A 25,138-nucleotide genomic window follows, 5' to 3' on the forward strand; every position below is an offset into this window, starting at 1 on the left:
GGCTCCATGGACCCGCTCCGGGGGTCATGGTTTCCGAGGGGGCGCCAGCGGCGGAGCTGCTGTGGCCCTGGGGCCGCCTAGAGAGCTCGCGCGGCGCAGGCGGGGCCACTCGGGTAGCGCAGAGGGGGCGCCGTCCTCTCCAGGCGCTGCGGGCCGGGGCGCGCACCATGCCCGGGGATCCCGGGCGCGGCGGCTCCTGGGGGAACAGGCGGCTGAGCGTCCAGCATCTCCTGCTCCTAGGCGGTGGGGCTCCGGGCAGCCGGGCGCCTCCGGGCGCTGCTGGGCTCTTCCGTGCGCCGGGTTCGGAGCGCACCCTGCGCCCGCAGCCCCATTCCGGATGGTCGGAGCGCGGCGCACCGAACGCGCGGCGGCAGCGCGGCGGTGCCGGCTGGCAGGCGGGTCGGACGGTGGCGCTGGCGCGGGCCGGGTTTCGGCTCCTGGAGAAATGCCGAGCGGAGCGCGCTGCCGGCTCTATTTAAGGAGTCGCCTGACGTCAGCCGCGCGGGTCCCCCGAGCCCGCGCCCCACCCGGGGACCTGGCCCGCCCCCTGCACCCCCACTTTAACTCCCCCCTGGACACACAGCCCCAGGCCCTCCCCACGCAGGCCGCTCCCTAAAGCGCCCTGACCAGCTTGAGGCGATGGAGAGAGGATGCTGAGGCATTCACTCCGCCAGGGAGCGAGGCGCCCCCACCACGCTGGGCCCTCGACACCCAGGGGTGGGGACCCGGGTCCAGATTGCGCCAGCATCCAGACCCACAGACCGGGGAGCAGGCACGCTACGCTGATACACGGCCCCGCCACACTCACACACGCGCGCGCTTGCACAGGTACACGCGTACCCTGACCGGACACACCCCTACACCCCTCATGGGGTGGGGGAGGGAGAAATCTCCAGCAGGGGCTTGGGAACACCCACAGAGACACTGCCCTCGCTCTCCCACCCCCGTCGCACTAAACACACACACACAACCTTAAATCGGACACCGTGCGTGCTGGGAGCGCACACACCAGCGGCACCGGGACGCACACTCGAGCCGGGATGGGTGGAGGAGCTGAGCGTGAAATTCCGTGACTATTCATGGAGCTCTTTAGCCCCCCGCGCGCTGACTCACACCCAGGCGATTTGCTCTGTCTCACACCCATGAAGCACACACCCCCACCCCACTGACACTCGCCGCCCACGGCGCCTGGAGGGAGAGCGCGCCTCAGAGGCGCCGGCACCCTCCCGCGCCCGCGGGTCCCTCTCTTAGCGGCCGCCCTCTAGTGGCGGACTGGCCCCCGGGGCGCTGTCCAGGGTCCCAGGGCGTCTTTGCGGGCCAGGATGCTGTGGCGTGCGAGGTGGACTTATCCAGGAGCAATTCCACTTCGAGTGCGCCCTGCACCATAGTCACGGGACAATTCTCAGGAGCCACGCTCAGAGCAGGCTCGAGTACCGCTCTGAGTGGCCGCACGGGTGGACCAGAATGGTGCATTGCAACAGGTCTAAATGACCTCAGCCAAGAACACAGCCAAGTTGCCACTATGCAACCATGCCATGTCACCTTTCCCGGGTGTTCATCAATTAACACCCTGGAGAAAGTCTGAGTGACTGCTCTCACGCTGTCCCTCCCTCCCAAAACAAAGCAAAACAAACAAAAACACTCACAAGTGAGCATCCTTCTTCAGGATCCTTCCTCAAGGAATTAACCTGGTCTGATTCCATGGGCTTTAGCCTAAGCCAGGGAATATTTTGTTCCCAAATCAGGTTCATCCCTAAAACCTTAGGTCGAGCCCTCTACTGCAATAATAATTGCTGTTTTTATTTTAAGCGGTAGGAATGTGCTAACTCCTTTAATATTCACCACAACCAATGAGATTGTTACCAAATCCCCAGTCACTTCGAATCCTTAACAGTGGCTAACATTTATTGAGTGTTTGTTTTGTGCCAGTAATGTGCTAATCATTTGACATGCACTATCCTGTTTATCTTTGGAGACAGGTGCTATTATAATTCCTAATTTATGGACAGTGAGATGAAGGCTTAATGAACACATACTTAGTAATTGACAGCACTGGGATTAAAACAAGCAATCTAACGCCAGGATTCGAGATCTTAATTACAGTGCTTTGCAGTTGCCTAACCTTGTTTGGCCATGCCTCACGTAATTCCATCCTGACTGTGACCTAATTTGTCTGTCCCATTTCTAAAATCTGACACCTGGAACTCAATGAGGAATTCCAAGTGTAAAGTGAAAATTCAACAGGACTCTCACCTCCCTTCGGTAAACTCTGTTTCTAGCAACGCCACCTGTGACTCCATTCTCTTTTCCTTATAGCTACAGCACACTGCTGACATCTCAAGCTTGCAGCAAAGTAGCCTCTCTGAGTGTTTCTTACAAGTGCTGCTGATTAAGACACATCTACCCCACACTGTGCTTGTACAGTGGGCTTTGTGGGACCCAACGTGTAGATCCTTGTACATTTGACCTGATTAGATTTTATCTTGTCCCATCAGCTTACTGCTGCAAGTTTTTAAAATGAACCATTCTTCTTGAATCTTCAACCATAGTGTAGTTTTCATTTATTCACAAAGAAGGAAGTAGAAAGGTTGAGCCCCAGTAGCCCTGGATTCCAGGTGTGATCTTATGAAAGAAAATGGGTTGATCTCTCTGAAACTCAGTTTTCTCTGCTGTGAAATGGGGAGCTATGATGACCTTCAAAACCCTTCTTGGTTTTCTGTTATGCAATTTGATGATCCATTATTCAAGGCATGAGCCTCTATTGGCATTTTGTCATCTCTCTGTTTGATTACAATTTCATTAACTCCTCACTCAAATTGTTAATAAAAATGTCAAAACAAATGTGTTGAAAGGAGTTCTAATATGTATTTTGAACAGTTTTTCACATTATGAACCTGCTGTTTCTGTACTTCATTGTTAAAATTACAAGGTTAAATGTGGATTAATCCACTCTGACAGGCACTTTTTCTTAGGGAAAAAAAAGCATGGATAGAGTTAGTTCTTTTAAATCTCTGCTTGGCGCAATTTTAAAATTATTTTTATCTCTGAATTCATAATTTCATTGCTGAAGTTCCTGAGTATTCAGATATATGAGGGCCAGGAAGATTTGCTTCAAGTTTCTAACCTGAGTAATAACTGTGATGGGTAGAATATTTCAGGGAGTGAGGCAGTAGGCACTTCCCACCCTCATTTCTTTAGAATAGGTCTCCCCCATTTCTTTAGAGTAGGACCATGATTCTACTTTAAGGGGATCAGGTAATATTATGTTGGATTATGTGGTTTGTCAAATAACACCCACTTGGATGAGATAAATGTTTATTCTTCTATCATGAAAGCAGATGAAGATGGTTCTTGGCTGGTAAGGCACCATAACATTAGAGACTCTGCATTTATTTATTTACCATTTATTTCCTACATTTCAAAGTCACCACGTGGCCCAAGATGACTTCCTCATCTCCAGCCTTCCTGCCTGTCCACATTCTGACCCTCAGTGAGGAGGAAAGAACATGCTTAGACATGTCATATCCCTTTAAGATAATTTCCTGGACACCATCTGCATCGCTTTCACTTACATTAAGTTGGTCAGGGCAATGAATATAGGAATGTGAGTTTCTAGTTCAAGATCTCCCTTGCAATGTAGTCTCAATGCTGTTGGCCTTATGCCTGGCAAATATTGGAATGTTTTTATTACTAGAAAGTTGAAAAAAAGTTGTGGGGGACAACTAGTAATCTCCACCAACCTTGGAGAAAGAGTTTTCCCTTCTTTTCTTTCATGGTTTACGTGCCAGTGGCATATGGCTGAGACCAGATGATCATAATTTTCTAATCATCCTTCGATAATGGAAATCAGCTCAAATCTTTCCAGAGAGCATTAACCACAGAACTCTTGTTGAAACTGTTGGAAGAAAGAGACTTTTTCTTCTGAGATGGTAACCTAGTACAAATCATGCCTAACACTTCCAATGGTCAGTTCTGCCATCAAGAGGGGGACTCAGGAGAACGAAGCAAACACAAAAACACAAAACACATAAGAAAGACAGAGAATCCAATCCCTGCTGTTTCCCTTCCAGCCATGTCAGAAGCATAGTCACTGGGCTTTTTTGCACTAACTGATTACAGATGATCCCCAACTTCGGTGGTTTGACTTACAGCTTGTCCTTGGAATTTGGGATTTGATATTTTCCTGAGCTAGTTATATTGAGGAGCAGTAATCTCTGGATGCTGGGGAGAAGCTTCCAGACATGCAATCAATCCCAAGGACTTAACAGGATACTGTGTGACCAGTCTATTTTGGAACAATGTTGTGTATCTTTCCATTCCATCATGCTGGAAAAACGCCCACCTGTGTCTCCTGCTGCATGTGTACTGTAGGCTAGGTTAAGCTGTGCTGCTCAGTAGGTTAGCTGTACTAAATGAATTTTCAACTTATGATGGCTTTATCAGGATGGAACCCCATTGGAAGTTGAGGAAGGTCTGGAGTTATTTTTCTGATACTCACAATTGAAAGAGTCCCAATGAACACCTCCCCCCCTAAAAAACTAATTGCCACCTAAATTACAGGGGACACAGACCATTGTAATTATGTGCGGGTGGACATACTATCCCTACACAACAGGGATAGTAAATAATCTCTATATTATCTGCTTATTGAGAGGATTCATTTAGGTAATGCATCTAAGTGCTTAGCCCAGTGCCTGGTGCTGAATAAATGCTCAATAAATTATGTCTGTGATGATGATGATGATGATGATGATGATGATGATGATGATGGTGATAGCTAATAACAGAAGTAAACTAACATAGAGAATGACAAAAGCTTTACAAAGATTTTTTGTGGAGGTGGAGAGCTTATTTTGAAGATTATACACACCCTAGAATAGGAGCCCTTCAAAATCTGAGACAGTCATGGGCTCCAGCTACTTTCTCCACCTTCTCTGCTCCTCTCTGTCTTATTTTTTTTCTTCCCACTCTTAACCGCTTTTTTTTTCTTTATTTATGAATCAGTAAGGGTTACTGAATTGCAAGCAACAGAAACCGACTTTGGCTAATGTAAGTAGAAAGAGGAATTTGGAATAGCCCACACAGAAAAAGAACTGAGAGATAGCTTCCAGAATTAATGAGATGACAGAAGAACTGGGCTTGTAAACAGAAGAGCAACCACAGAATCCACTTCTTTCTCTTCCTTTTCTTTCTGACTCTTCATTTTCTCTTTTGCACCCGCATTATCTTCAGTCTTTCTTCCCACTATCATAGGCAGCATTTAATACCTTGAATTTGAAAATATAAATCAAGGAATTTTCTTTCCCTGAAGTCTTTGAACCTAATTGAGACTTATTCTTCAATTTTATTTCCATGTAAGTTTTCATTTTCTTCCCTAGAGTCAAGTTTTGTACAATATGAGGAAATGTCCCAATGAGGGTGATTCTCATAAAGCAAAGGAGCTTGAAATGGAGTCACGTGGTCTGCGAGTTGTGTCAAGTGCAAAGATCACATCCGAACGTAGAGAATGTGAATGAATAGTCTACGTTTAGGAAAGAGGTTGGGAGTGAGGATGAGAGAAGATTTTATACATCTTCATTCTCTGGACATCTTGGAGCAACAGCTCAAGAAATCTCCAGATATGGCCTATCAAGGGCATCAAATCTAGAAGACCAGTAACCACAAATCTTGAAGAGCAGGAAACCATGATTGGTTTTAATGCTTTGTAAAGCTTTTGTCATTCTCTGTGCTAGTTCACTTCTGTTATTAACAATCATCATCATCACAGGCATAATTTATTGAGCATTTATTCAGCATCAGACACTGGGCTAAGCACTTAGATGCATTACCTAAATTAATCCTCTCAATAAGCAGATAAGATAGAGATTATTTACTATCCTTATTGTGTAGATAAGGGAATTCACCTAGGTTGAATTTTCCATATTCTTGCAGATGCTGCAGGCAGAAAGAGGAAACTAGTGCATAAGAGAAAGAATGGGTGAAACTGACCATCAGCTTTACCCCGATCTTCCCTGGGGGTACGATTCAGCACCCTCACCTCCCAGCCTGCATGATTTAAGCTAAATATCTTATCCTATATTGCTGTTGTGTCTTCCTGATGAGACTGTAAAGTCCTTGGCGGCAGGGACTAAACAGTGTCAGCTCAGCCTGGTATTTGGAATTTGGTCTATATACTCCTGATGTAATTCCTTGGTTTTTTTCTCCTTCTTAGTTGACTACTAAGTATTACCCGACCAGGTCTTCCAAGGAAGAACTAATATTACATTTCAAAATGTATCCAAACTAGATTATTTGCAATGTCAAGAAAGACACTAAGCTTCTTCACTTGTACAATAATATGATACAGCTGATCCGGCAACAATCCCTCTCATCTCCTCCCCTCTAACCAAGTGGAAGTTGAAAAGAATGTTGCTACTGCTGTGGTCACCCCCAAAGCATCAAAATCCTGGGACACAGGTCTTAGTGCCATACGACTGAATGAATACTTAACTATGGTGAAACATTTAGAGATATTTGTTCTTAGTTTTTTATTTCCCTTCAATGTTTTCATCATACAGTAACTATATCCCCAGTGTACAAACAAATGAAAATACTTAAAAAAGAAAATAGGGCCTCCCTGGTGGCTCAGGGTTAAGGACAGCGCTATGAAGCTATTGCCAGTCACTGCAGCATGAGTTCGATTCCCAAGCCAGCTGGGGAGCTGACCCACATGGTGCAGCAGACCTCTCCTGCCTTGCCTGTTGCTCCCCTCAGCAGCGTATTTCAGTAGATCCACCTGTTCTGCTCCCCACTCTGTCTCTGGTGAATCCTCTCACCCCCTTAACCTCTGGCCTACACCCCAGCTCTTGTATGCATAAATAAATAAATCTTTAAAAATAAATAAATAAAAAGAAAATAATACCCCCAAATCATAACACTCAGAAATAACTCTTATCAACATTTTATTTACATCCTTCCAACTATAAATACATTGTTTGCTTGTTTATGGGTCCTTCCACATCTACTGTTTTTATGTGTGTGGTTTCTTTTTTTAACTTAACATTATTATGAATGATGTTTACTAACATCCTGGGACTTGATTCAACACAGAAGTAAGCAAGGTGAACTGGGTATTTGCCTGAAGATAATGAAGACACTCGCTTGAAAAGATATATACACCGCTAGGCTATTGCAACACTATTTACAATAGCCAAGATGTGAAAACAGCCCAAATCCCAACAACAGAGCAATGGAGGAAGAAGATGTAGTATAGACACACATGTAACACGGCTCAACCATAAAAAGAAGATGAAACCTTGTCATTTGTGACAGCATGGTGGGGCCTTGAGGGGATTGTGCTAGATGAAAGAAGTCAGAAGGAGACAAATACTATAAGATATCACTCATTTGCATAATATAAAGAAAATAAAAACAAACCTTTAGATTCTAACAACAGAATGTGGATACTCGAGGGACTAGTGGATGGATACAAGGGGCCTATTGGTTAGTAGTGGACAGTAAATGGACATTTGGTGCTGGGCATGTCAAGAAAATATAATCTTGAAACATATGCAGTGTTGTAAACTAATGTTACCTAGGTTAAAATAAAAAGTAAGCAAGGGGAGAGTGAAAAGACTGAGTTCTAATAATGTTTGAATCCCTGGATCCAGCTTTGCCTGCAGCTGTCTCTTCAAGAGATAGTCAAGCCTAGTGGTTGTAATACAGCAACGGGGAGCAACTGCTGCCTGGGTTCAACTCCTGGTTCAACACTAGGATTAAACAGGATAATAAATGAATTGCACTTGGAACAGATTCTGGCTAACAAACCCTCACTAAATGTTAGCCAGTATTATTCTGCAGATTTTTCAGTTACATTCATCAATAGATTATCTTTTTGACTTAAGTAATTTTGACTGATACAGATGTACTTTTCCACCAGGTAGCATCTTTCAACCTACTTGACAATTTTATTGACAATAAAATAAAATCAATGTCTGTTCTCAGTAGTAACCTAAGGCCCCGCCTGCTTTGGATCCAACTTATCTCCTTGATATTTTAAATGCTTCTAGGGATGTAACTGAATATCCTCTCTGGACATAGCTCATGCAGGTGTTCGATAAGTGCTTTTTGAATAAATAGATAGGTAATACCGTCAACACTCCTTTGCCTGGAAGACAATAATTTTAGCCATGAGGACATACTACAATTTTTCTTAAAGGACTGACTTCTCCAGCCATTGATCACTGCTTTATGTCCCCTCTTCCCTCTTTATTCAGTCTAAATTCCACAGATAAGCATCTGCCCACCCAATGCCCAAGGCCTGCACCCGCACAGATGAGCACAGTAAATGCACAAGCTTAATGACTAAATTCACTTAAAATGCATTCTTTCTCATTTCAAGAGGGCCCTTAACACTTCCTAGAAATTATACTACATTTCCTCAGTCTGCTTATTCTCTGTTCTCCTATACAACTAGTTAGTTCCTTCTCTCCTCTTCTCAAACTTCTACTACTTCCTCCTCCCTCTCTCCATCAGCAGATGATCTTACTTCCTCCTTCAACAGCAAAATGGAAGCAATCAGAAGAGCATTTTTATCACCATCTCTACCCACCTGCCTGCAGCTATGTCCGTATACTTTCTTTTCTCTCCTGTTAATGTGATTTGATGGTCTGTGTGTTTAGGTAAGGCCAACCCCTCTACTTGCGTTGGACATCCAGTCCAGGCTTTTCTGCTCAAGGCCACAACTCCAGCCGTCCTTTCCTTTTTCCCCAGTGCCAGCAGTTTCTCCCCTCTCCACTGGGTCTTTCCATTACCATATGAATACGTTGCTATTTCTTCCATCTTAAAAAGAAAAGAAAAATGAACCTTGTCTTAATCCCATCTCCCCCTCCTATCAGAGCTCCAATTATAATCCTCTCTTTACAACTCAATGCCTCAAAAGACCACTGAATCCTAAGTCTCCTCTCCCACTCACCCTTTGTGGGTAAAAGTCCACCCAAGCAGGATTGGCCCAGAGCAAGGCCCCAAAGCCTGCCACAAGTCTAAGGCATCTTCCAGTGGGGACCCACAGAAAAGGATCAGAAAGAGCCAGACGAGTCTGGAAGGAAAAGAGAAAAATCAAAATCAAGACAAAAACCACCATTGTCACCTCCCCACGGGTCTCTCGCCCACATCTGTGTCACCCAGTCCACAACAAAAAGGCAAACGCAGTTTCTTCGCATGTCTCTTGGCCCCATGTGCCTCCTCCAGGTCTCCTTCTGGATCTCCATTCTGCTTCCTCCTTCCTCAGTCTCCTCTGTAGCTGCTTCTCTCTCAGCTCAGCTCCACCCTCCTTTTGGGTGGGGCAGGAAACCTGGAACCTCCCCCTTTCCTGGGGACCACCCTATTACATTTCCAATTTTTATTGCCATCTCTCACTTGCTGTTGGTCCTCTGCCTTTCTTTGTCCTTATAGATGAATACTTTCATTTCATGTCTTTAGACGCAGTGGTGTGGTGAGAAACGCAACCTGTGTGATGGAGGGGTTCTGGAAGAAACTTGAAATTCTCCAACAGAAGCACTCAGCAGTGGCTCGCGCTAATCTCTGTGTACCAAGGAGGCTGCTCCACCCGATCAGCGTTGTCAGCTCCGACCTCCAATGTGGCCCTGCCGGCAGCAAGCAACGGGCAGGTAAACAGTTTAAGAAGGTCAGCTGGTGGATAAGTGGGAAACCTAATTAATTTATTCTATACAGGTAGGACATGAATCAGACCTCTTTTTAAAAAAAAACACAGGGTAGTGTTGCCCGCGGCAAGGCATCCATTGCCCATCCACCCAGCAAATTTTCTCCTCTCCCCAATTTTTCTTTAATCCCCAAAAGTAACTAACACCATCACAGTTTAGGTGGCATATGTTTTGTATTTCTTCTATATTTTGATGGATTGGAAACACCAGCGTACTCTGTGGTAGTTTGGGAGAAGTGTATATTCAAGGTTAGGATCTTCTGAAACTTGCTTTTTTCACTGGACTTGTTGCTGCCTCCAAGTTTCCCCTGTCATTGGAAAGTAGCACATTCCTATGACGGGATTGGGTTGTTATATTTTTGGTTCGTATATTTGGTAGAGTATTTTGGGAGCCTAGAAACACTATTACCATGCGTTTATATTGCAAAATTTTTGAGTATTCCCAGACCCCAAAAAATAACCTACCAAATCACAGCAACGAAGGACATTCTACTTTCAGAGAATGGGGGAAGCCTGTAGAGATATGACCCCATCTTGCCAAGAATTTCTTCACATATGTCAAGTTGTTTCCAATTTAGATTTTTACATGTTATGTTTGATTTCACCATTAGCCTGTTAATAGGCATTTAGCTTTGTGCTCACTGAGATAAAACTTGGCTGCCTATGACTGAGAAACCCCAGACAACAGCAGTCTGAATAGGGTCTGACTTGGCTGGTCTCACTTGAAGGACGTCCAGAGTCCCTGTGGCAGCTCTATAAAATTATCAAGTACCCACATTCTGACTCTCAGTAACTTTGGCTGTGCCCCACCTCCTTGTGGTTGAAGATGGGCGCTTCAATTCCCACAATCACATCCTCAATCCAGGCGACTGCCTGGAAGAAGAACACAGGGTGACAGGGTGCCCAACCCCTTAAGATTTCCCAGAAGTCCCACAGTAATGTCTGCTCACCTCTCAAGGGCTGGAATTTAATTATGGGCCACTCCCAGCTGCCAGGAAAACTGGGACCTGAGCTCTTTGTAATAAGTAGTTATGTGAATGGGTTCTGTTGTTTGGAAAAGAGGCTGGATGTTTGCTGGGCAGCTAGCGATCTCCGCCTTAGGCTGTTTACAACCTATTATTCTTGCAATCATGCTTCCGAGAGGACCTCTTTTAACACAGACAACACAGTGAAATATCCCCAGCTGTCTAGAGCACACCCTGGGGCTGGAGGGAGGTCCCCATGCTCTGTGCAGGGGGAAACTCAGGACCATGATGCTGCCTACCTTCAAGGGACAGTATGGGGTTAAGGGGAAGGTTTAAAGTGACCTGGGCAGCGCAGGGTCTCTAGCACTTGCAACCAGCCAAATGAGAAGTTTTTTAGTATTTTAGCAGCCGGCAGAGTCCTGCTCATAGCTGCCCTTTCTATGTGTCTCTGGGTGGGTTCACAAGGTGTAGATCCTGGCCAGCCGCCCTTGAACAGAGCTATGCTAATTCTTACTCCCCCAGCCACTTTCTCCTGCCTCCTTTGTGCTGATGTGGTTTGAGTTAGTGTGGGGTCCTGGGGTTCACTCTGTGCCACCTACAGAGAAGTTATATTTTTAAAATAATCTTACCAATCATATGGAGGGAAAATGCTATTGAATTGTTTCTTATTTGCAAATTTCTGCAAATTCTTTTTCTATGTTGCTTGGCTATCTAGGGTTCCTTTTCTGTAAAGTGACTGTTCATAGACTTTGCCAATTTTCCTGGAATTCATTTTTGTACGTAATCTGAGGTGGCACTCTAATGATTTCCAATTGGATAAGCAGTTGCCCCAAATTGAGTCCTAAATAGTACTCTCATTTCTCACAGTTTATAAAGTACTTTGCCTCTCATCTCTGGGCTTGCTCTTTGACCCTGTAGATCTATTTGTCAATATTTGCAAACAATATTATCTTAACATGCATTAAGTCTGTAATAATTTTACAAGGCTTTTCCAAAATAAATATTCATGTAAGAATCATAAGGAACAGAGAAAATGCACTTGAAAGTAAGCTTTAAGAATGATGTACTTTTTGCATGATCTTAAGACAAATGATAAATTTGCCATAATTGAACAGTGTGGTAGTAGTTCAAGGCAGAATAGACAACATCTTGAGCAATGGAGCAAAAGAGAAAAATTCACAAACAACCCTCATGCTCAGTATGTGATGAAGTTGGCATTTGGCTTTGGAATTAAGTCTGTTTGTTTACCAAAACAAATTCCAGGCAAAATCAAAGTATTTAATGTTAGAAATCACTCTATAAAATAATTGCAAGAACACTTTGAGATAAACAATAACTTTTTAAAATTGAAAGCAGTGGCGATACCTTAAAGGATAAGACTGGCAAATCTGTCTTATGTGTGAACTATATAAACAGTTCACATTATATATCTAAAAAATGTCTGAAAAGTTTTCAATATAATGCTAAATGCAAATGACACACACACAAAATATTAGCAGTGTATATAACACAAAAAGTTTAATACCCTTAATAGGGCCTCCCTGGTGGTGCAAGGAGTTAAGCACAGCACTATGAAGCTATCTGCAGCCTCTTCAGCATGAGTTCGATTCCCCAGTCAGGGAGCTACCCACATGGCGCAGCAGACCTCTCCTATCTCCCCAGCTGCTCCCCTCAGCAGTGCATTTCAGTTAATCTGCCTGTTCTGTTCCTCACTCTGTCTCTGGTGAATCCTCTCACCCCCCTGTACCTCTGGCCTGTGCCCCAGTTCTTGTATGCATAAATAAATAAATCTTTTTAAAAAATACCCTTAATACATAATGAGTCTTAAAAAAGGCAGTAAAAATAATGACCACCACATAGGAAAATGGTCTGAATAACCATTTCAGAAAAGAAATGCAAATAACTAATAATATACAAATGAAAAACTGAACACTGAAGAAGAGCAAAATAAAATAATGTTAAGTAGAAATGATCACCAATAAAGTCAGACAATAATTTTTGCATTATAATTTTGGGGGTACATATTTATTCTCCCAAATGTGCACCAAACCACCCATGCCAAAGCTGTAGCCCCTTCCCTGCTCTACCCTCTACCCCCGTTCCCTCCAGTACCAGTAAATTTTTAAATGACAAACTCCAAGCCATCGAGCTCATGGAAAAAGGGCATATTCAGACATGCTTGAGTATGCCAATTAGCACAAATGTTCTGGAAGACCATTTGCCAGTGTCTATTACCTAGTGTAGAGCATATTCATACCTTTTTACTCAAGGTAGAAATTTATCCCAAGACAATAGTATGTGGATATGTACAAAAGTTTGTTCATAAGGTGATCGGTTCATTGATAGCATTATTTGTATAAAATTGGAAGCAATCTTAAAAGTGCATCAAATTGGTTTTTAATGAACTTGCCATTTCGGTGCCAATTTCTTACCTCCACCCCAATTCAGAGTGTCTAAGAAAGAGGCAGAGGGTCACGGGTGAGAGAGGGAACAAGACTGGCATCTCACGTGTGTCTGAACTTGGCCCCTTATTGATCTATCTCAGCGGTTCTCAACCCTGGCAACACATGAGAATCAGCTGGGGTGAATTTGAAAAATGCTGATATCTGAGGTCCCCAGATTGGTCCTGGGTGAAATCTAGGACTGGTATTATTTTTTTTTTAAAGCTCCCTGGGTGATTATAGTGCACAGTCAGGGTCAAGAACCATTGCTAACCAGCACTCCCTTTAAGTTGATTAATTACATAGGCTATTGACCAATGCTGGGACTAACAGCTTCCAGAAGCCCCGGGGAAGCCAAGCCATTGCTTGAGCCTGATCGCAGGTGGGCAGCGGCCAACCTCACGCCCCAGGAGAATGGCCTCCCTGACCTGCGCCAGCCCGCCAGCCAAGTATCTGCTGGATTTAATACCGAATAGGTCACAGGTGACCTTGACAAGCACACTTACCACAAGGGATTCTTGACTGTTCTGTGACAAATGGCCACAACAAAGCTACACACCAGTTTGTGTTTCCATTTTTAGCTTCTTTATTACCTCCATCTGTTGATGGAGATGCGGTAGCAAACACACGGGTGTGAGCTGCGGCGTTCTCTGGTATTCTATGAATAAGGACAGCCAGACTCCCCCAGTCTCCCACTGGCAGGGGAGCTGATGCTTGCTAAGTGGGTCCCTCCTTCTGGCCGTGCATCCCAGCTCTTCCTCCCCTCAATCTCTGCTCCCTGCTCCTCCACCTCAATAACACGTTGGCAGTTCACACTCCATTTCACACAAACAACTTTCTAGCACTTCCCTGCTCGTACAGTGATGGCTGGAGGCCTAGCTGCAGACCTTGGCAACGCTCCTTTATTTTCATCAGCAGTGGCCTCTTCCCCAACCCCTCCCACCACCTCCACCCACCCCAAGGCCTGTGTAATGAAACTGTGAGCTGGAGGGACCGTCACTCATTTCAGATCATTTATTAACATACTAATGAAGATGGTGTGCTCATGTCTAGAATCCCCTATTCTCAGAATAGATGAAAGAATACATGGAAGGGGGAAAGCTGTGGAGAATGTTTTTCCACTGTGTCCTTTCCTAAGAGATTCTAAGAGAAGGAAGTCTGAGAAATGGGAATATTCCAGGGTTTTGTTTCCCACTTTTCACTCATGGGTGTTGCTTCTTTAGGATGTCCGCTCGCTCAGGTAGCAGTAATATGATTATTTCTGTGAACTTTCTCTCTATCATTTCACCTTTTAGACTTAAATAATGTGTTTTTAAAGAGAGCCTGATCATTACTCAAAGTAAAAACTAGCATCTTTCTCAAAATTGAAGGTTGCCTTAAACACACATATAAAGTTGTTTCAAAGGTGTTATTACATCCTTTAGGTGTTGTTTCCCACTAGAGACTGAGTTTAAGAATTGATCTCTGCTTGTTCCAAAGGATAAGCAGGGAGATGTCAAAGACATCTCCTGTACCAGACTGAAGAGCCTCCTTGATGGAATCAGAGGGCTTGACTGATGTTTGTGAGAGAGTTACTTTCTTTGTGAGTTGATGGTTGTGTGACACCTGGAATTATCTTGTTGCCATCACTGGGAAGCACCCACACTGGGAGAAACACTCTCTCCCCTGCCTTTATATTCTAGTGAGAACCTTGGTCGGCCTCCAAGCCTCTGGCATAAGCCCAAAGGTAAACCCAGGCAGGATTTTGGATCCTTTAAACCAAGCCAGTCATCTCTGGCCCAGTGAAGTGCTTTGAGAGATTCAGATTCAGTAGGTGCGAGCTGCAACTCAAGAACTGTAATTCTAAGAACACCAGGTGATTTTGACAGCAAGACAGATCTGGGGGACTGTGGCCTAGGGGCCATGCGTGAGCCTCAGGTACACCTCACATCTCTCCTGGAGAATTACACTATCTCAGCCCTCTCTCCCCGACTCAGGCCCTAAACTAAATCTCTCCAAAACACTCCCACCAAAGAGACTCTTCTCGCCCCTTACCACTACCCTGTCAAGCTGAAAGAATCTTTCCTTTGTTAACAGTCCCTAAAATAACCCCATCCCAGGCTTATACCTGGCGAGGGAGAAGGGGAGCTAGACAGAGGCTCCTGCCTTTTCTCCACTACCAGGCTGACACCCACTCCTCATCATTCTCCATTTCCACTGGGACCCATCACACAGCTTTCATCTCTAGGAATCCTTGGTCCTAAAGAAGACCAGTTGGAGAAAGCGTCAGGCCAACAGCATTAAAATATCCTTGAATTCAGGAGCCTCCTGGTGGTGCAGGGGTTAAAGTCTCAGGGCCATCAGGCTATCGACAGCCACTGAGGCATGAGGTCAATCCCCAGCCAGGGAGCTAATCCCTAGCCAGGGAGCTACCCACATGATGCAGCAGACCTTTCCTGTCTCCCCGCTGCTCCCTTCAGCAGTGTACTTCAGTCAATCTGCCTGTTCTGTTCCCTACTCTGTCTCTGGTGAATACTCTCACCTCCCACAAACACCCCTCTGGCCTGCACCCACCCAGTTCTTCTATGCGTAAATATATTAATAAATAAATCTTTTTTAAAAATCCTTGTTCTTCTGCTCCAGGGGATACACTGTACAGTGAACTCATCCTAAGGGGGTGTCCTCATTCTAGATCAAACATTCACAGCGGGGCACCATTCAGGTTTTATGTAGCCAAGCCCTATAGCCTCTACATATATTGATGTTTAGATTCCAAATCACTCCTACCAGTCTAATAGAAGATGTTCAGGGTAAACATAAAACTTGTAGACTCTTGAGCTGGGCAAACTTGAGTTCAAAGCCTGTCTTCGCTACTAGCTGCCCAAGTGAACTTGACCGGGGTTATCTCAGTTTTCTTGAATTCTCTTTAGGGGTGGCAAGGTATTGGCACATCCCTCCCCCAGCTTGAGATAATCTATGATGTCTCTAGATCCTGGGAGGCAAAATTGCCCCTGTGAGCCACTGTTCTCCATCTACTCTCATTGCTGCCAGTGATGGGGAACTCAGCCCGAAGCCCCCCATTCTATTATCTGATAGGTCCAACTATGAGGAAGTGGCTTATTTTTCCAACTAGAACTCTTCCCATGACTTCCATCCACAAGTCATAGTTCCATTCCCTAATGCCACACAAGCCAGCCTTCCAGATGTGGCACAGTTTCCTCTTCTACCTGCTGGACTCCCCAGCCCAGGAGGCACGTTTTCCAGCCCATCTGCCCTCTGCCAATGCCCTCCAGGTTTTTTTCTCTCCCTCATAAACTGTGGTACTGAGTTGAGAACAAAATTCCAGGTGTGGCCTAACTGGCGAGGCCGGACAAGAACTATTTCCTGCCTATTTCGCCCAGAACATTGTGCTTCTATTAATGCATCTTTGAATCACATTAGTTGCTTTTTTGGCAGCCACATCCCACTGTTGACTCAGACTGAGCTTGCGGTCAATTAAAACCCACAAGCCTTGGTCCTGCTGCTCTTAGACCTGCTTTACTGCATCCTGTGCTGCTGCCGGGGGCGGGCGTGACTGTGCACACACATTTTAACCTAATTTTAGTAGATTCCATTTGCTATTGTCAATTTGCCTCCCCTTCTTCAGTCTTGTGCCCTGGCTATGCTGACATTCTGGTCATCCTCCAGCATGAGAGTGGCTGGAGCTGGTCATGTCATTCCAAGTGGTCAGCCTGGTGGCCCTCCAGGGTCCGCATTTAAGGAAGTCCGGATAAAATGATTGGGGAGCTTCTTCCCCAAATGACATGCACTCAGTCATGTGTCAGGATCCCATCCCTCCGTACCCATTTCTCCTGTTTATCTGTAGGGTATCAGGAGAAAAATGCATCTCGTTAAAATTGGAAGACTATTCTTCAGCCAAAGGAGGAAGGTGCAGCATCATGAATGAATGTTGCGGACATGATGCTAAGCTGAAGTCGTCAGACACAAAAGGACAGATATTATCGGGTTCCTCTTCCACGGGGTGTCTAGAAATGGTCACAGCCATGGAGATGAAACGTAGAATGGTGATTGTAGGGGATGGGGAATGAGGCCCCCCAGAGATTTGCTGTGAGTAAGTAGAGGTAAAGGCTCCATTTGGGAAGATGCAAATGCTGTGGAGCTGGGTGGCTGGGTGGCAGTGATGATGCCACACCCACATAAAGGTACCAGTGCCATTCATCTGGACACTTAGAAATGGTTAGAAAGTAAGTTTGATGTTAGATATGTTTTACTACAGAGATTGTTATGCCATATGCAACTTGTATGGCATACATAACCCTGGAGCTAAACCCCCAGAATTGGGAAATTTGGTCAATTTCATGTAAGTTACTTGGTGATCATGACATTCTTTTCCAAGTGCTCACCAAGCAAAAAGTAAGGCTTTATTCAAGATTTTGCCACTTAACTCTGTTCAGCTTCCTGGAATTTTGTCTTTTTTGGAAAGAGATTAGTGTCATTTTCTAATCTGGATTTTCTTACCATAAAATGTGTGGCTTCCCGCTGTCCCAAAGATGAATTAGACTCAGTCTTTACCCCTCAAGATGTCAACTGGGCACTAACAGTTGTTTGGGAGTTCCACTTTTATATATTTTAGAATTGTCATATTTTAAAGTATTGAGAAATTCAGAACTCACAGTAAAATAGATTAGGTTGGGCAGACAGACCATGATCTAGACCAGATTCTCCTTCTAGAAAGAAAAGCCATGGCGAGTAGGAAGGGGCTGCTCTCCTGGGTTCATTCAGCAGGTGATGGTTTCCAAGGCGTGTGACTGCTGATTAGCACAACCACTGCTGTGAAGAATGAGGACAAGTGGCAGGAAAAGGCCCCCAAGGGCAGGGCTCAGACACCCGGGCAGACAGCACCCGAGAACCCCCCTCCCGGGGGGCAGCCCTCAGCCCCCAGCTGGAGGGCAGGTGGAGTCTCCAGGAGAGATGGAAGGCATAAACAATTTGTGAGAATAAGAACAAAGATTGGCGGTCAGATGGGAGCCCATTCCTATGAACTGGGAAAATGGGCACATAATGGGGGTCAAAGTTGGATCCCCATGATTAGGTGACCAGTCCAGAGTTCAGCCATGAGCATCAGTCTAGCAGGAAGACAAATGAGTGAAGTCTGAATTTGGTCAATGAAAAGGACAGGGCAAGAACAGCCAGAGGGTAGAGGAAAGCAGCAGGTTTTAGTAGAAAAGATCTATCAATGAATTAAAGCAAATTAATGTAGCTCAAAGCCATTCCAGAATTCCAGGAAATCACATCCAAGCAATAATCAAATGTTGAAATGTATTTTCTACCAGTGACAAGACTAGTCTTGATGCAGGATTGGAATGTGAAGCAAGTGTCTAATTGGCTGTCATGCTGGGCTGGAGCGTGGTGGGCATGTGGGATGTGGGCTGTCGTGTGGGGCTGGAGCATGGTGTGGGATGTCGACATCGGTGCCCAACAACCGGGGCATCGCCTGGAAGAATAAGACCAGCGATGGTTACTGGAGGCATCTCTCCAACAACCCGCCCAGGATGTTCTGCATCCCGGGAACACTTTGTAGGACTCCCAGAAGAACACAAGATCTAATCAGCAGTTCTTGGAATATTTAATAAGAAGCTGGAAAATTCAAATATCTGTCTATGCTGTAATTATTAGCAACGGGGGAGCAATAACACTCCTGCTCCCCACACTGTCCTGACTCTGGTGGGGGAAACGCTTGGCAACAATAAAGCCTCATTCACTGCTCTCAGAAGACATACCCCCTTGTCTTCCCTGGTGAAGAAGTACCCTTGTGTGTGTGTGCACGCACACACACACACACACACACACACACCCCAAGCACGCCTGTGCTCACCAGCTCACGCCCCTTCTAGTGTGGTTGTGGAGAAGAACAGACTCCCTGCCTCCCTAGTTTGAGCCGTGCAGTGGGTGGGAACACTCCCTAGATGGCCTGGGTGCCAAGCTTGAGGGGAGATGAAAAAGACCCATGAAATGAGGTGGGGGTGGCATGACAGTGACACGGGGGCCCCACTTTCTTCCATGAAGCAGAATTGTATCTTCCTTTTCATATTTCCGTTGCTCTTCAAATTTAACTTTGAAGGATGCCTTATCTGAAATCTGGAGACCATTTTCTTTGTTGGAAACAAACTAAGATCTGAGTTCTGCTTTTAATCCGTCATCTGTTGGCACAATCCTGTCGTTTATCTTCTTGCTTCAACTGTGCCCCCAAATCAATTTTTCTCATCCTTAACATTTTTGCAAACCTTAGCTTTTTTTTTTTCCTGCCACAGCCTCCCTGCAACCATTCTTGTCCACGCTCACTGCTCTTTTATATTCACCTTTGGTCCAGTGCCCACCTTTCTATCTTTCATGTACTCATCATTTTAAGATAGGAACTCGCCAGGGAACTCCCATGAGAATAAACAAGTTCCTCCTTCAACCCCCCACCCCACACCCGTCATGGAATTATAACAGGAAATTATCAAACTTCCTTTTTTAAAAAATTTATTGATTTTCTTACCTTTATTTTCTTACATTATTTAATTTATTATTTTATTTTCTTACATTTCTTAAATGTTGCTCATTTTTGGAACTATTTGATTCCCCCCCCTGCAGGTGCCGTTCCCATAATTCTCCCACCACCACATCACCCTAAGAACCATCACCACAGTCCTTTGGGCTCTTCCCGCTCCTTTTTTGAGTCCTCTGCCTCCCCCTCTCCTGCTATAGGTCTCAGAGCTATGGTCAGCTTGCAAGTATCAAACTTCCATTTTATTCATTCCCATACATTCTGCATTTTTGCACGTTCAGCCATGGTCTATGGCCAATGAAAATGCCTAACCCTTGATGGCTGAGCATTAGGGCATTGACCACAGCAATCATCTGGCCTTATAGCAGCCCCATGAGCCAGGCAGGGCAGACGTTAATGCCCCTACCTCACAACTAAGAAAGATAAATGTTGTGGAGGTTATAATTGAAACTAAATTCCAGATTATTTTCCTCTTAGTCACCAGCAACAATTCTGTTTGTACCACAGGCTGGGCACTGTTTTTTCTAGACTGTGGGGACACAACAGTGAGTATAATAGACAATAATCTCATGGGACTTGCATCCTACTGGACAGAGACCAAGCCCAAACAGGTAAACAAATCAATAGCATATGGCAGGTGGTGATGAGGAGAAGGGATGTTACTTTATCAAGGCAAGTCCCATGGATGAAGTGACAGTTGAACCTCATGAAGGAAATGAGGGAACCAAGTAGCAGGTGGAGAAACAGGGGTGTTTCAGACAAAAGGAAGAGCTAGTGCAAAGGCCCTGGGATAGGATGTGCTTGGAGTCTTTGGGCAACAGCAAGAATGCCAGTGTGGTTGGAACAAAGTAAGTGAGTGAGCGTAGCAAGGGATAACGTCAGAGGGTCCAGATCATGCAAGACTATCTGGGTTTTTGTAAGTTTTGGTTTTGATTCTAAGTCATATGGAAACTTCAAATTTTTGCATTCCAATAATCGAAACATCAGCGGTTCCAATGAAATGGATGAAAGGATTGTGGATCAAGAGTTCAATGTGGCCATGCCATTTCTTGGAGTGAAGACGACTGAAGGAGAAGCAAGTGAGGCTGGTGACAGAGGAGGCTGAGGATAGAGGGACATCTAGGGAACAGTCTAAAAGTTCCAGAGATGATGGAAAGATTTGGGAGAGCGATGTGTAGCTGCAGAGAAGCATGGCGTTGAGAACGTCTTTCATGATTCCTGACTTGCATATCCACTGACTTCCTTGGCCACATCATTTGGAAGTCTTAGCTTGTCCAAATGAACAGGTTCAAAGTCAGTCCATGGGGGGTCTTGCGCCCTAGATGTGCACCTCCCTTCAATAACTGGCAAGGCCATCGTCCCAGTGCTCAGGCCAGAAACCTAGAGACCTTGTTACTACTTCCTCTCTCCTTCACTCCTCCCACAATGCAATCTATCAACAAGTCCTCTGGTGCCTGCCTCTTCCTCTCCAGAGACCTCAAATCCAACTTCTTCTTTCCCCCCATTACCATCCAGGGCCTTCAACTCTTCGTGCCTGGTAGATGCAAAACCCTCCTCATTTGTACACCACCCTACTCAACTCTCTGACCTAGTCTTCACACAGCAAGCTAGAGTACTATATCTTTAAGCATCTATAGGATCACATCACTCCTTTTCTTAAAACCCTTGCAGAACATCTGGACCCTGACTGCAGATTTCACAGTTCCCCAGGCCAAGGTCTTTTTGGGACATCTTTGCAATATCCTTTCCTCTTCCAGGCTCTCTGACACCTTTCTCTGGTCTTGCCATCTGACGACCAACTCGGATGCCTATTGAGTCACAATCTGCCTTTCTCAACTTCATCTTGGCACCACCTGGGTCTACCACAGCATTCATTGCTGAAGCCGAAAGGTCTGAGCCATGAGGAATCCTGTTCTAAATATATATTTTTTGTTTTGTTTTTCTTTTCGTGTTTGTGTTCGAAGATAATTCTTTTCCTGTTTGGACTCTCACTGCATCATTTTATCTTCAGAACATAAAAGGCGATTTTAGATGGTGTCTGTCGGTGGGTCTCTTTTCCTTATTTTTCTTCCTGAAAAAATAATGAAATTTTTCATTTAAGAACAAGAAAATTTTTGCTTGTTATGACGTTCATAATTCAATATTCACTGCATGTCATCTCCCCACCCCGTTTTACATTTTACGTCCACCGGTTATGGATTTTCCACGCTGAGGAAGAGCAAGTAAATCTCGGGAATTGAAAGCCCCTCTCCTCAGTGATCACGGGCCCCCCAGCATGACTTCCCTTCTGGGATGGCTGCACTAGAAGCATCCAGCATCCATTCAGAGGGGGATGCAGCCCCATCCTCAAGGAACAGAGGAGTGGAGGGACACGGGCTGGAAATAAGAAACAAGATTAGAGGCGATATTCCACCCTTGATGGCCTCTTCGGCTTCTGATTAGGAAAGATCAAAGTTTGTCTTTATTTCCACATCAAAAAATAAAAATAAAAAAACACCAGGGGCCAAAAAATGTCACTGCTAATTCAATTTTCTTTTTCTAACATGTATGTATGTCACTCAGCACCTTTTGATTTTGTAGCCATCTGCCTGCTGCTGTATTGTCTAATCCTGTTACAACTGAACTTTGTGGCCAGTTGCTTCGGACACACAGAGGAACCATCGAGACCTTGTGGGCTGCCCTCTCCCCGCAGGGATGACGGTGATGGAGTTTGGATTTACTGGTCTCCTCCAAACCTGGGCGAGAGAAACAGTCTTTGCAAAGTCTTTTCCCAAACGCCTTTCCGCCTTTTCTCTTTCTCGCTTTGTTTTCTGAATCAAGCAAGAAACTCGGGCACGGGAGAAGTGACATTTCAAGGGTTTCTCAATCACAGAAGTTATTTCCACAGGGCAAAATCAGAGTTAATTCCACAACGCCCAGAATTTAGGCAGAGTCACGGTTGAAATGGTACAGAGCCCTTTAAGGTCGGTGAAAAATCATTAAACATAAAGCTTCCAGAATTTGTAATCCGAATCTATAAGCAGATTTCCATACACTGATGGAGAGAAAACACAATTATCATTCATCACGAGTGTGGTATTGTCAGAGCATCTGAGCTGCGGCCAGTCGTGCCACACACCCCAACTGAGACCCAGAGTGAGGGGGGATGTGAGGCAGACACTGAACAACTCAGGGCCCCATCACCCCCTTGGATTCCTCTCTAGGCGTACAGGCCTCTGCAGAGTTGGGTAGTTCCGCGTGCATCTATGGCTTTGAACCAGGAAATTACCTCTATTGATTTCATGAGATAAATTTCCATCCTGTCTCCCTGCCCCCAAGCTAAATGCCAGCAAAGCCCCACATCTGAGCTGCTCCCTGCACTGGCCATTCAGCTGGCGCTGTGGTTTGGGGAACTTTGCTGGATAAGGGATGCGATGAGGGTATTTTTATTGTGATCACTTTAATTTTTTAATTTTTATTTATGAACTGTTTCATACATACAGTAACAGATATCTACGTTCTCAACACCCAACTCGTTCACAGGTGTTCACATTTTCCTATATTTGCTTCACACTCATTCACATACAGAATGTCACAGATAAAGCAAAAGACACCCCCCACCCTGAGCATCGCACACTCCATGTAAATACATCCAGAAGCTGGGCCTGGATCCTTCCGTGAATGTTGACTCACGTGGATGCACCTTTAAAATGGAGAGAAATGATGTTATGCTATCTGCAGCTTCAACATTATGATTTTGAGATTTCTCAAAATTGAAAATTTTAGATCTAGCTTTATTTTACTAAGCAGATAGATACAGGATTTTTCTTTCATTACATTTTAGACGTTCAATTTTCACTATTACAATGAACAAACAGTTATCTTTGTCCCCTTGTGTACAAATGTGAGCTTCTGTAGGGCTCCAGAAAGACTGCTTCTACACTGCCAGCAACACAGACACAATTTTTACAAAAAAAATACCTATTCTTAAGGCATGCCATGCTCTTTGATAGCTTTTTCTGTTTTCCTTCTTCTTTTACCACTAAGGCAGTTTAGTACCCTTTTGATTTCACAGCCAATAGAGGGCAGTGTCCAGCCCAGGGTAGATACCTAGAGACCACTGACTCCAAAAGTGCTGTTTTTCTAGATGCTGTTTTTCTAGATTTTCACTGTTAGTTATTTTTTGAGACTTGGAAAATTTTAATAAATATCCCATAAGTGCCTAACCAGAACATAGTCTAATTCTTAGGTTTTATATCCTCATCATATTCATTAGACAAAGCTTATGAGTTGTGATGTTTGAATCTTCAATATTTGTACTTTTTTTTTTTTTTCATTTCCTTGGTCCACCAGTTTCAAGAAATGGTTACTAAAATCTCCCTCCATGGTTGTAGGCCAATTTTTGTAATTCTCTCATATTTGCCTTATGTGTTTGGAAGCTGTATTGTTAGTTGCACCAACGTTCTGCTGGTGAATTTTCCCTCAAATAATTATTTTTATCCCTAATTATGCTTTTCTGTATTAAATATTTTATCTGGTGCTACTATTGACACATCAGCCTTCTTTTGACTAATATTTACCTGAGCTATGTTCTCCTCTCTACCATTAGTAAAAATCACTATTTAGGTTTATCTCTAATCAATAGCAATTATATTTTTAAATCCAATCAAAAAATCTCTATGTGTTAACTGATGACAATGATCCAGGATTTTTTTTCCTTTTATATCTTCAAAAATTTTAATGAACTTACAGTAGCATTCAGATTGCTGTCCTGTTACCTGAAATTTATTGAGTTGCTAATTTTTACTGTTTGTGGTATCTGCTGACTCTCCCTTGTGGTTGACAGTTTCTTCCTATGGTTTGTAGTTTGTTAATGACAGTTAAAGCCTAGTGAGTATTGTTTGTACCATGAGAGTCCCATGGAACCCAGGGTTATGATATGTTATTGCAGCGTGGTTTTGCATTTATGTCTGCAGGGAACACTTGGGGGTTCAGCAGCCTGGAACAAGTTTCAAAAGTGAATTTATCACTTTAGAAATCAGACACTTATCAATCATGTAAATTTGATTCTCAATGTTCACTGAGATATAGACTTGGCACTTCAACTTATCATGGGTGGGCTGATTTTGTAATTTTTCCATCTAGGGCCCTGATTTGTAACAAATTCCCCATTTGTATTCCTGGGCAGATGGGCTTCTTCTAAGCTCCCTATCAGGGTTCTAACTTTGATTTGCTGAGACCTGTGTTCAGTGCCTCCACCATCCTAGTGGGGACATCCTGGAGAGACTAGATAGGGAAGGATTTGTTTTTCAATGGCCAGCGATGCTGACTTCAATACAGAACGTTCTCTCCACTCACCATGACACAGACCACTGTCTCCACCATCCCCAAGGTTAATTCTTTTTCTATTAGCCACAGGTACACATTTCGAACTTCAAATCCAGGTGTGGCAGTAAATATTCCTTGTTCCTCCCAACTCAGCTCTACACTTTCTTTTCCTCTGAACTGTAGAAAAAGTTAATTA

General features: G+C 44.3%; 1 protein-coding gene across 1 annotated transcript in view; it reads right to left on the minus strand.

Moving 5' to 3' along the window:
* Positions 1-10,486: 10,486 nt before the first annotated feature.
* OTOA (otoancorin) overlaps positions 10,487-25,138 on the minus strand; it is a gene marked incomplete at both ends in the record, with an annotated part of 186,591 nt that continues 171,939 nt past the window's right edge. Inside the window, one exon of the mRNA XM_084250215.1 lies at positions 10,487-10,573. Coding sequence (XP_084106341.1) covers positions 10,487-10,573 — 87 coding nt within the window. The remainder of the gene's footprint in view (positions 10,574-25,138) is intronic.

The sequence above is a fragment of the Talpa europaea genome (genome assembly GCF_964194135.1).
Source record: "Talpa europaea genome assembly, chromosome: 12".
In the NCBI taxonomy this organism is placed as follows: domain Eukaryota; kingdom Metazoa; phylum Chordata; class Mammalia; order Eulipotyphla; family Talpidae; genus Talpa; species Talpa europaea.